The 13,857-nt window shown below is 36.8% G+C and overlaps 1 protein-coding gene across 8 annotated transcripts in view; it reads left to right on the plus strand.

Annotated features, from left to right (window-relative positions):
* Positions 1–7,019, plus strand: part of LOC113044166 (protocadherin Fat 1-like) — an 88,078-nt gene extending 81,059 nt beyond the window's left edge. For 2 of the 8 annotated variants that reach the window (XM_026203847.1, XM_026203846.1), the window contains exons 27-29: positions 41–178; positions 4,361–4,396; positions 5,336–6,009. In XM_026203847.1, coding sequence (XP_026059632.1) covers positions 41–178; positions 4,361–4,396; positions 5,336–6,009 — 848 coding nt within the window. Of the gene's footprint in view, positions 1–40; positions 179–2,339; positions 2,401–3,866; positions 3,927–4,360; positions 4,397–5,335 lie in introns of those variants that run through there. The other 6 variants (XM_026203850.1, XM_026203848.1, XM_026203853.1 and 3 more) reach the window with 5 other exon arrangements.
* The last annotated feature ends 6,838 nt before the right edge of the window (positions 7,020–13,857 follow it).

Genomic DNA, 13,857 nt, shown 5'->3' on the forward strand with positions numbered 1-13,857 from the left:
GTGAGGGAAAGTTTGTGTGACCGTTTTCTTCTCCTCACAGCTAAAGTAGTGGACTTGGATCCGTGTCTAAGTAAGAAACCGGTAGAGGACAGCGCCTGTCATCCTTACAACACCAGAGGTAGCATGTCTGAGGTCCACTCTCTCAGCTCCTTCCAGTCCGAGTCATGTGACGACAATGGTATGTATGGAATAGAATGCATTTGCTTTTACTCATCTTATAGATGAGCATAACCAACCAGTCAAACTACAGAATATTTGTGAAATACTTCGACATTTATACTGTGTGTTTCTCTGTAAACAAGATAAGAAAGAATAAGAAAAAATATTATTGAAAGAATACTTCTTTAGAAGACAAAAAAGGCTATGTTTGGAATGGAAACACCTAATGTACCTTATATTGTGAAATATCCTGACATTATACAGCAAATGGCGTATATTAATTTAAATTTAAAAAATTTGCGAAGAAACAGTTACTTTAGCTGCACCTACAAACACAAAAATTCAAAAGGATATTTATATTTCTACTACAGTTTGTTCTGGTTCTCCAATCTGATTTTGTACTGGTATCGCTACAGGAACACCCTCCTTCGCAATTTGTATCACTCCTCTTGCCATATTTCTCACAGTAAATGTCATGGCGGACATTCAAATCCACTATAATTTAAAAATAATACTGTTTTTGTGTCACGGAAGGTTTTTTAGGCGATAATGTACTTGTTTAGGCTTCATATATGTGGTTTGTTAATAATAATAGCATCTGTTTGAAATTTGCTTCGACATTTTCTGAGAGTTGAGCTCCAGGGCGTCAGCGGCCATTCAGCGTTCATGAACCCGTCAAGAGCATCCTCAAGTTGGCCAGATCTTCTGTAATTTGCCGCTGGCTCTGATGTCTCTTTAGTAGTTAAACATTAGATATAATTAGTTCTGGGTTATTCTAATGGGCAGTCATTGGTATCATTTATCTATGATGTGTTCCAGAGCAAATAGTTTTGGCTGAGGGCAAAATCTCATCACGTTATATTTTATGTAAATTTAATGCTGTATATTAGAGCGCTTGATTTGTACTTTTGACTGAATTGGCTAGAAACTTAAGATGATGGCTGTTGTTATTGTTTATTATTTAATAAATAATATTTTATATACATAAGTAGTATTTAGTATTGGGAAACAGTGTGTGTTCCTGACAGTGATTTTAGTGACATTGTTCTACAAGAGACTGTTTTACGAGTGAGCAGTAAAGACTTCAGACTGAAAGAGACTGAAATGGAAGTTATTTTAACTTTTAATAACAGCTTGTAAGACAGAGTTAACAAATATGGTGAGTAGTGCTGTCAACAGAACTGCTTGTTCTAAAGTTAAGTTTTTTTGAAATACGCAATTTTTTTAATTTTTACAAAGTCGTGTTGTCAAACTGTTTTATAAACACAATATCACACTCTTAGACGTGAGATATGACTGTAAATCATATATAAAGCCATATCGATATACAGCCAAATTTCTTGTATCGCTCATATATTTCTGAAATGTAAAGCATATCATTTTATGAAAATATTAGTTTTTGTCAAAACGTTATTCTTATGAGGATAACATAGACATTACAGTTGTATTTTCCACCAGTACTATTCTGCACACTATTACATAATCTTCCTCAAGCTTGATTGATGTTTAGTTATCATCTCATAAATAAACCTGTATCTGGTAATATTTGTTTACCGTATTTTTCGGACTATAAGTCGCACCTGAGTATAAGTCGCATCAGTCCAAAATTACGTCATGATGAGGAAAAAAACATATATAAGTCGCATCGGACTATTAGTCACATTTATTTAGAACCAAGAACCAAGAGAGAACATTACAGTCTACAGCCACGAGAGGGCGCTCTATGTCTTCAGTGTAGACTACAGGAGCACTGAGCAGCATAGAGCGCCCTCTCGTGGCTGGAAAAGGTAATGTTTTCTCTTGGTTCATTTCTCTCGGTTCATGTCAAATTAATTTTGATAAATAAGTCACAGGACCAGACAAATTATGAAAAAAAGTGTAACTTATAGTCCGGAAAATACGGTATTCAACATTCTACACACTACTGCACAGTACTTACACAGTGTAGAAACTTCACCAGTATTCTATTCCAAACATAATCTTAATCTCTTGCTTATTCTTTTAGTTGACAGACCCCTGTACGTTTTTTCTTTTTTTCCTTTTTTTTTTTTGTTTGAACATCTGCTAACCCTGTCTCTCTTTATTTTACTGATGTAACCGAGTGTAAAGGGTGATATGTTTTTGGGTCATGTGTTATGTCATTTCTCTCTCTCTTCCTTATCGCTGCACTGGGGCTTCAGCTCCCATTTGGATCAAATCGCACCACAGACACAGAGCAAGGTTTTAAATAAAGGCCTGCTCGTAAGTGAACACTCGCCCACGGTGGAAGGAAGTGATCACTAAAGGCCCTGCAAAATTCTCAATGCATAAAAAGAAGAAAGCTTGTCTTCCCTCTAAGCCCCCTCGTCTTTTTCTTTTGCCATTGCCCAGAGCAACTTCTCATAAGTTTTTCATCATTTCAAGGCAACATCTGAGAATGTGCCATATAGTATCTTCATTAATTCTCTGTGTGAAATTCATATTTTGGATTTTTTCTCTTCTTTTTTTCCTCTTCCTTTCTTTGTGTCTCTTAATGAAGCCAATGGATGGTTGAAGACATCAGCACAGAGTGTAAAAGCAGGGTATGAAAAGTACACATGATGGGTCTCCAGCACACACAAAACAAGGTTTCGGTTGACCCTGATTACTGTGTCTGAAGGCCTTGTCACATGACTTATGACAGAACTGTGTGGAACAAACCGTCAAGCTATAGCATATCCATGCATGCACTATTTTGCGGTCATGTGAAATCTTGTAAGTTTCAGATTTTATTGGCTGATCAAAGCAACAAACGATAGTTGTGTTGAGAAATGTATTGAAACTAGGGATGGGTCAGGATGTTTTATTTTAGCATTATTTATGTTATTTATTAATATCATGAATTAGCTTTTACTTAATTTAAGCAGCATTAGTTTAATCTCTTGGTTTGTCCCATTTAAGCATCAACACTATGACCATTAAAAAAGACTTTTTAAACCTCATCTCAAATCATGTTGTTGCTCTCCAAACAATGAATGCACCACTGCACAATCGTGTCTGAACCTGCTAGATAATTTTTCAAAGGTCATTTGACCTTACATGAGTCATGTGAAGGGGACTGCAGTCATCTAACCATTGACTCTTGACCCTCATTTGACCTTTTCAACCCCTGACCTTGACCTAACAACTCCCCCACTGAATCTCTGATAAACACATTGAATAAATTATTAATATTTTCTTAAGGCCATGTACCCGTTTTTCCCCTAAAGCTTGAACCCTGCTTCTTTCATTTTTCTCCTTCTGCTGGTTTTGGTTTGGGGCCAGAGAGTGTCTTTGTTCTCTTTTATCTTTGAGAATTTTCCTGATCTTTCCTTTCATCGCTCTGTTAATGTGTGTAATCATGAGCACAGCATCAGCCGTCACTCCCACTGTCTTCACCAGAGCTCGACCCAGACGTGTGCCTTACCGACACAAACGAATCCCTCTGCCATTAACCCATCTCTTAGATCACCCCTTGGCAGAAGCCAAAATCCCATAAATCCAATTAGTGTCTGTTGTTCTGACAGTGCCAGTCAATCAGCTCAAATCCATCATCTTTGTCAGATGTCAGAATGCGGTGTCTCATCGTGAGAAACACTTTTGTCTCTGTTTCCTCTCTCCCTTGCAATCTTGCGTTCCAGTGTTTCTTTCCTGTCATGTTTACTTCTGAAAAATTAATGTTAGATTTCTCTTATCTGCCCTTTTACAAGCCTCCCTAGTGACAGTAATCCACCTTGTCAGCTCTGTTGTTGACTCGGTGGAGAAAGAAGGTAGTATTTTGCTGCTTCAGTGCTGATTATTGGGTATCTGTGTCGTTGGTGTTCGGTGGGTCTCCAAAATGCCATTTTCTTCACCTAAATTACATCTACAAAGACAAAAAATGTACAATTACTAATCACATCTTAAGAAATTCGATCAAGTGCCTCATTAGCCAATGAGGTGCCTCATTTGATTTCAGTGGCACATGATTGTTCAGCTAATTTGAGGTGGAAAACTGCAATCTTACCAAGACTGATTTCACCTTCCCACCATGTTTCTGTGCAAGCAAATGGCATGAAGATCATGTCATACTTTCATGGTTCCTACATTTGTATCCACCTTGGCCTGCACTCTTTTTTTCCCCACAGTGTTTTTTGATCTTGTAATATTTGACATTTTCTCTAACTCTCTTTTCTCTGCAATTCTGTTTGCCTTTTATCAAAAGAATCTTTCTCGGCTCATGAACACAAGAACCCAAGAGGTGATTTATTTTTATTTTGTATAATTTGCCTGAAGCCTTTCAATTCGATTTTTTGGTTTAATTTTGGCTTGCTTACACCCTTCAGTATAACACAACTCTGCATGTCCACAAAATCTGTGACGAAAATAGTGTCAAATTAACTCTCCTTTTCAAATCAACTCACTACTTATGGTGTTTAGAAATTAATGGGGTTAGTGCAATTTTTGTCACAGCTTCATGTCATAAAGTTTTTGTGTGTGTGCTTGTGTGTGAGTGTGTTTCCAGTCTAACTTGGTGTCGTTTCCCAAAAATTCCCTCAAAATGGACAAATGGATCTTTGAAAGCATTGACTAACTGATATTGTGAATGTTGTCTTGTAAATCCACAAACAATAGACATATTCAGAGTTAAAAGTACATGTGTGAGGTGTATATTTGTGTGCACTCCTGTAATATTTGCTGTGCTGAATGATCTGTATTGTGTTGGTGTGATACTGACGTTGCATGCTGTTGGTTTTAAATGATTTGGCTGGTATTAACTGAGTGGTTTGAATTCAATACAACTTCAGTTCACAGAATAAATTGCAATTATAATTGTTTAGTATATAAACAAATGCATATTATTCTTAATAAAAATATCTTTATGATGTAACTTAACATTAGTGTAATAAAAGTTATGGCAGAAGCGTTAAAACAGTGGGTTGGTCGCTGGCATAATTTTACCAATTACTTGCTCAACCTCTGTTTTTTTTTTATACTACTAAATATTAGGTTGAAATAGGTTATGAATGCCATTCTCAAAATTAAAACTGACCTCTCTGAAGTTGAATTGACCCCAGCCTTTTTTTCAATGTGTATAACCTAATCTGATCTAATCATAATATATATATATATATTTTTTTATTTTTTATTTTTTTTTTTTTGTGGCACTGTGATATTTATTATTATTTTTGTCTGACAGGCTATCATTGGGACACATCTGACTGGATGCCGAGCGTTCAACTTCCTGGAATCCAGGAGTTTCCTCAGTATGAGGTAGTGGAAGCCCCACCCACCCTTTACACTGACCCCGCCCTGCTGGACACAGACTACTATCCCGGCGGATACGACATCGAAAACGACTTCCCTCCCCCACCCAATGACTTTCCTTCCCACGATGACCTGCCTCCTCCTCCACCCGTGCCGGAGTATGGCGAACGCTACGACACATTGCAGCCCGGCACGCAAGCGTTAAACAGCGCCCCCTCTAGTCCTGGAGGGTCTGGAGTACGCCAACGCCCGCCCTTACCCCAGCTCTACAGCCTCACCCAATTCCTTCCCCACCACCATTACTCGTCAGACCCCGAACCCCAGACCAACCCCACCGACACCATCACATCGTCCTCCACCGGAGGATACCGACGCAGAGGATTCCCGCTGGGCTACGGCTGTGACTTCGATCCCCCTGCTGCCGATAACATGTCGCTGTCGCTCTACACGTCCACAGCGTCCTGCTCGGACATGTCTGCCTGCTGCGAGGAGTCAGAAGTGATGATGAGCGATTACGAGAGCGGTGGAGAGGAGGAGGGAGCGCAGTTTCAGAGGCTCGTCATACCGCCGCTGGACTCTCAACATCAACAGCATACTGAAGTCTGACACTGGATCCACAAAATCAAAAGTGCCTAAAAGAAACCCTGCTAGAGGAGACTTGACTGTGTGTTCAAACCATAACCACACCACATACACGGTACACTAACGTAGTCTTACACTTAAGGTTAATGCCAAACATCCAAACGCACACATTGTATACATCTGTATCTCACTCGAGAGAGAGGATTTGAAAAGACTTGCTTAAACATGACTTCTCTTCGCTAGCTCTTGTGGGCTGTTATTAATAATATTATTATTTAACAGTATTGGGGAGAGCATTAGACTTGGCTGTGCCAAATAATACGTTGATCATCATGCACAAGATCATGTTGAGATGTACAATTTACACAGAAAATATAACTGTTATATTGTCATGGATATTGGGAGAAAAGCATCATTTCAAGCATCAAGGGGATATCTGTATTTGTATAGATATAACCATGCAAATTGATTTTTTTTTATACAAATCCTCATTCATTTGTAATGTAAATTTTCATGTACAGTTTTGATTTCAAGGTTTATTAGGTTTTTGTAGATATGTTATGCTTTTTTTTTTCAAAAAAGAAAGACAGGAAAAAGTAGTGTGCCAACTCAAATGGTGTGTCATTATCAGCCTTACTGTATGTTCATTGACAAGCAAAGAAAAAAACACGAGAATCTTAAAAAAATAATAATAATAAAAAAATGTCAAAGTTGTGAATGTGTGATCGTCACAACACGTTCATTTCTGAAAGGATGTCTACATATTCTTGTGATGTGTTATGTTTTCTTTTTTTCTTTTTTTTTCTTTTTGTTGTTGTTGTTGTTTGTAAATTGTGACTTTGAAACATCTTTATTTTTTGACCATGAAAATGGGACCCAGTATATTTATAGTGCGAGATTATTCACAGACATGTGACTTTTTCAGGGTCTGCGTGTGCGTGAGCAATGCTATGGTCTTGTTTTGTGATTTTTAATAAATACTGCCACTAGCTTAACTGCTTTACTACTGGCAATAAATTATTCTCTAAAATGGGTGATTGTCTCGCATGCATTTATTTACTTTTATACTTGTATACTTCACATTTATAAAGGGAGATCAATGCATCAATGTGTTGATCTGTGATTAGAGCATGCTGTGTTGATTACAATTTAGATGTATTATTCTTGTCAGCAACTGTGACAGCAACAAGAAGGGAAACACACCTCTTTAGAAACCCTTAGTTGTAGTGTATTTAATTTTCTACGGATTTTAACAGCTCCATTATGGCATGAAAATAATTCAATAAAAGCTGTTTAATGTTTTTGAAAGACATTTCTAATGCTCACCACATTTATTTGATCAAAATGATTTACCAAGATTTCCATTTCAAATAAATACTTGTCTTTCCAGAAAATATAACAAATATTAAACAGCAACAACCTTTTTCAAATTGTATAATGATAACCATTATGTAAAATTATTTCTAAAAAAAAAACACAGAAAACCAGAGTAGAACTGTTGCAAAACCAAACAACACAATGCTTCGTTTTCCTAGATGATTCAATGACTGTTCATAAAGTCAATTGCTCATAAAGTCATAAATACTTTTCTAAGGAATTGGTAAAGTGATTCAAATATGATTCGTGAATAAAGATGGTCACTTGTCGCCACCATGTTTTCCATCACTTTGATGCCATAAAAAAATAAATAATGAATGCCCACAGAGCAAAGCTGTTGAATAACACCTGATCTAAAGTTGTTCTGAAACGATTGCATGCAAATTCTCATTTATTGATTTAATTCATAATGCTTTTATCATAGAAGTCTAAACATTTCCTTAAAAGTCTGAAATGTGCATTGTTTTGGGGGGTCATTCTGACAAATACGTTCTGACAAACTGGTCTTCCTGTATTTTTTTTTTCTCTCTCTCTCTTGTGTATAATACTAACATCTATAAAAAGCCTACTGCTTGTTTTGATATACACTTTTGCCTGTTTGAAATAATAATAATGTGCTTTATTGCGCTATCAGTTGACAGACTCGTTGAGTTTGTTGTGCTTAATGACACAAATAGGCTAATAGTAGCTTATGACACTATGATCCTTCAGTATTTTTGGGGGGATTGTGGCAGCTTTACTTGGTCCTGCATGCACATTTATTGATTAGTCATCAACAAGTTTGAAGGGGTAAATGTGGTATTTTTCTTAGTTTTAATTGAATAAAACAGACCAGGACACAAATTCCATGGCCATATGTCACCATGATACAATGATACGTTCTAAGTCATTATGTTGCAAATCAGTTTAAAATTTCTGTTTAAGATTTTGTCTCAGTGTCTGTATTTAGACAAATGTGGCTGTCTGTGAGGAATTTTCAGGAAGGCTGATACATAAATCCCGAATTAATTATTATGATTTTTAAAAAATACTTGCACACACAAATTATATTCTTCTTTATCTTAAAATACTCTTAATAATTATTAACGCGTAATAATCCTGCCGATCAATTCGACAAGTGTAAAGCATTACCGATTTAACCGTTTACCTGTGCTCTAGTCTTACTTCAGTATTTTTACAAATAAAAAATAGCCTATAATAATTCCAACAATAAACTAAAAAGAAACTAAATAGAATAAACTGTTAGCAATTGATATCATTTTTACAATAAATTTTACAACAATTCATTGTGTTCATGTTTTTACTGTAAATGCAAATGCATGATGGGAAATTGATGGACAGTCCTGTAATATTATTGAAACTACACCGTAGAAGCATTATTTTACAGCCACTGCATATGATAGCATTAAAATTGGTACACAGAATTGTGTTATAAGAACGTCCTCCAAACATTGAGTGTTGGTTCTGGGAACCTACATTTTTTTCCAGTTTTCTTGATGTTAGAGGAACGTTTTTAAAAGGTATGATGTTCCTCAAACATTCTTTCAACTTCATGTTAATTTAAAATTTAACAAATCTAGGAACGTTGATTCGTTACATTCCAAGAACATACAAATATCCAGTTTCCTTAATGTTAATAGAATGTTATTTAAAGGTTAGTATGATGTTTCTGAGAGATTCCTTCACTCATTCAAACACCTGCTGTGAACAAGCACTGAAAGAAAGAGAAATAAGAACACAAACTTCACTTCTTATCAATCAAAAAAATTACCAGCTTCAGTTATTACTAAGCAAATTGACTTTCTTTGTGTCACACATCTACAGAAGTTCTAGTTGAGAATTCACAAAGGATTATATGTTGACGTCTTATTCTAAAATGTTTCGTTTGAGGTCACCATCATGGTGATAAGTATTTGCATTAGTTGGGCTCTTGAAGCTCGACTTTTCTTAAGTTGTTTCTTCTTGCAGTTGCTTTCAGAAAACATTTCTGCATTGATAAAGCAGTTGAACATACCTGGTTTAATAACAGTCTAATGACTGCATTAAATTGGTTTATATAACTCAGCTGACGTAAAATGAAATCTGAATGTTGATGTTTAGGAGTGTATAAATATTGTTATTGTTAATTTTATGTTTTAGACATCTTTTGTGTCATTAATACACTCACAGACATCAATATTCAGCATATGTAACAAAACAATGATGACATGCTTCATGCCAGCATACAAAACATTCATGGCTCCCAGCATGCATCGCTGCATTTTTCTTTCTTTCATTTTTTTTAAGTCACCATTGTTGAGAATTGAATGACAACAATACAAATACAGCATTTTACTGTGATAATGCTACTATAATCACAGTAACTGCTGTATAAATCAATAAATATATGCATTTAGCAGATGCTTTTATCAAAAGCAACTTACAGTGCATTCAGTCTAACATTTTTTACCTATCATGTGTTCCTCTGGGAATCAAACCCACAACCTTGTGCTGCTAATGCAATGCTCTACTACTTGAGCCACAGGAACAATATCAACACAGTGCTTTATTGTATTAAAATTAAAAAAAAAAAATTACTTGAAAAGCCATAGCAATTAGTTCCCAGGAATTTCCTTTAAGATTACAGTAAATTTTTAACAGTGTTAACTAGACAACTGCATATATGTATAAGTAAAAATTATATATATATATATATATATATATATATATATATATATATATATATATATATATATATATATATATATATATATATATATATATATATATATATATATATGACGTGATATTCAGCCAAGTATGGTGACCCATACTCAGAATTTGTGCTCTGCATTTAACCCATCCGAAATGCACACACACAGAGCAGTGAACAAACACACACACTGTGAACACACACCCAGAGCAGTGGGCAGCCATTTATGCTGCAGCGCCCAGGGAGCAGTTGGGGGTTCAGTGCCTTGCTCAAGGGCACCTAAGTCGTGGTACTGAAGGTGGAGAGAGATCTGTACATCCACTCCCCCCACCAACAAATCCTGCCAGCCCAGGACTCAAACTCACAACCTTTCAATTGGGAGTCTGACTCTCTAACCATTAGGCCATGACTTCCTTTATACATACACACACACACACATATACATATACATATATATACATATACATATGCATATATACATATACATATATACACACACACACACACATATACATATATACACACACACACACACACACATACATATATACACACACACACACACACACACACACACACACACACACATATATATATATATATATATATATATATATATATATATATATATATATTATGTAGCTATTCTCACATTGTAGCCTACTTATCCTCTAGGCATCAATGTTATGCACAAAGCCTATTTATATTTTATAGTTATGCATTTGTCAGACAATATTTTTATCCAAAGCAACATCAAATTCAAGGTAGCCTTTAGCCTACATTTTATTAGTTCATGCATTCCCTGGGAATCAAAGAAAGTGGAATTGTTAATGCCATTAACTACAACAATGCATTTATGCTTTTACAACTAAATTGATTACAATGTGTCAAATTAATATGAACTAAATATAAATCTTGTATAATGTGAATAATATAATAGTTATTCCACTGTGTTTTATAAACAGCTAATTGCTGCACACTAATTGTTGCCTTTCAGAGATTTTTTTTTTTTTCTGGATAACCTGTCTTACCACCACCAACCCTCTACACTCTACACAATAATGGAAGTGGAAGAAATGTTGTGCTCATCATCTAAGAAGAAAGAGTATGTAGACCTCACTCCAGTCATGGGGAATAGTGGAGGCCCCGCAAGGAGCACCTGTTACCCCTCAGTACCAACAGGGAGAGCTTGTGCCTGCCAGGACCCCTGAGGAAGACCAAGAGGAAGTACCTCTGCCAGGCTCATTCCCTGAAGCGGTACTAGTGTCCACCTTGGGCCAAGAGGAAGCACCAGTGCCTATCTTGTCCCCTGAGGAAGTGCTGGTGGCAGATGGGTCCCTGCATGGAGCACTGGTGCCTGCCAGGCAGCAACTGAAGGGAAAACTAAAAATGAGAAAACATGAGACTTTATCTAACAAGGGATGCCATCTTGACACCCTTGCCACTAAGGCCCCCAAAGGGACCACCAACAAGGCCTTACAATCTCCGAAAGGAGCGCCAATCCCTGCTTAATCCCCTGGAGAAGCACCTGTTCCCATCAGGTCCCCAGAGGAAGCCCCGGTGCTCGCCTCAGCCCAAGTGGAAGCCACAGTGCCTAAAGAAACACCAGTGGCCTCCTCGCCTCAAGAGGAAGAATCTGTTTCCACCTCATCCCTTGAAAAAGCCCTCATAGCAGATGGGTGCCCACAGGGAGCACCTGTGCCTGCCAGACACCGATTTAGGGGGAAATGAACGTCTCAGAAAATATGAGACTTTTCTAAAAAGCGATGTCATCTTGACACCCTTGCCCCTAAGGCCCCCAAAGGGACCATCACCAAAGCCTGCTAAGACTCCAAAAGGAGCAGCAGTGCCTGCCTCATCCATGGGGGAAGTACCTGTGCTCTCCTTATCCCCAAAGAAAGGGCCTGTGCCTCATGCCAAGGGAACCACAAGTTGTCCACTGCAACTGCTGAAGAAGTACTTGTTCCTGCCAGGTCCTCAGAGAAAGCAGCGGTGCCTGCCTCGTCCCAGGAGGGAGCATCTCTGACCACTGCATCCTCAAAGGAAGCACCAATGCCTGCCATATCCCTCGAGAGATCACCAGGACTCTCTGTGTCTCTACAGGGAGCAACCAAATCCACTCTAAAGAGACCATGCCCATGGAGCACTGGAGATTTGGTAAGTTCCTCCCGTCTTTCATTTTTACTTTTCAGATACATTAAATAAATAAAGAACATCTCTATTTCAAATCCTTCTTATTAATTTTCATTAGAAATTGTGTTTCGATTTTGTCTCTCATTTCACCAACCCATTACAAGATGTTCTCCGTTCTTTCAACGGGACAATGCAGATGTTGCTCCGTACAAGAAAATCTAAAATAAATAAATAAATAATTTATATATATATATATATATATATATATATATATATATATATATATATATACACATACAGTACAGACCAAAAGTTTGGACACACCTTCTCATTCAAAGAGTTTTCTTTATTTTCATGACTATGAAGATTGTAGATTCACGCTGAAGGCATCAAAACTATGAATTAACACAGGTGGAATCATATATGGAATTATATACATAGAAAAAAGTGTGAAACAACTGAAAATATGTCATATTCTAGGTTCTTCAAAGTAGCCATCTTTTGCTTTGATTGCTGCTTTGTACACTCTTGTCATTCTCTTGATGAGCTTCAAGAGGTGGTCACCTGAAATGATCTTCCAACAGTCTTGAAGGAGTTCCCCGAGAGATTTTTAGCACTTGTTGGCCCTTTTGCCTTCAGTCTGCGGTCCAGCTCACCCTAAACCATCTCGATTGGGTTCATTGACCCCATCACTCTCCTTCTTGGTCAAATAGCCCTTGATGCCTTCAGTGTGACTCTACAATTTTCATAGTCATGAAAATAAAGAACACTTTTTGAATGAGAAGGTGTGTCCAAACTTTTGGTCTGTACTGTATATATATATATATATATATATATATACATATACATATATTAGGGGTGGCACGGTTCAACTTTTTCACGATTCGGTTTGTTTCACGGTTTTGGAGTCACGGTTTTCGGTACAGTTCGGTATGTGCTATGTTTATGGAAAAACTATACTTTCTAATAAAAATAGAAGAAGAATATTCTATCCAACTACAAGCAACAGCACACATAAATACAATAGAGTAAAGAAACAAACAATAAACAGTGATTTTCAGTTTTGTTTTTGTTTTTTTTGGCAGGTCTAGCATAAGTTTTTAGGTACAGAAATTTAATAAAGTAGTCAAATGTAAAACAGCATTGCATTTTGGACTATATACATTAAAGATTATTCTTTATTAAAGTTATAAAAGCTTTTTAATCCACAGTGAATGGTTTGTCCAGGGTATTTTTAATTTATTTTTATTATTTATTTTTATGGCTATTGTTGTAATGTCTGGGAATCCAGAATGCGCATCCATCAGCAGAAACGTATATTAACTGCTATTTTTTTAGCAAACCACATTACAGATGCTTTGGATTTCAGTTGAACCGCGGTCCCAGCGCGTACCGGATCGTTTGTGGTGAACCGAACCGTACGGTTTTTTTTTTCAGCGAACCATGCCACCCCCAATATATATATATATTACAGTTTTTGTGGTTCAGGGTCAAATTTCTAAAATGACAATGACGTGTTTCCAGAGCCATTGTCTTTTTTTTAATGCAAACATCAAATGTTTGTTTGCCTTAGTGGGTAAATGAGTCTATTTCAAAGGCTCCTGTTGTTCATGTGTAGGAAGCCATTTATCCAGCAGAGGGCGATATTGTAGCGCAATAGACTAAAGGAT

Source organism: Carassius auratus, chromosome 26 (genome assembly GCF_003368295.1).
Source record: "Carassius auratus strain Wakin chromosome 26, ASM336829v1, whole genome shotgun sequence".
In the NCBI taxonomy this organism is placed as follows: domain Eukaryota; kingdom Metazoa; phylum Chordata; class Actinopteri; order Cypriniformes; family Cyprinidae; genus Carassius; species Carassius auratus.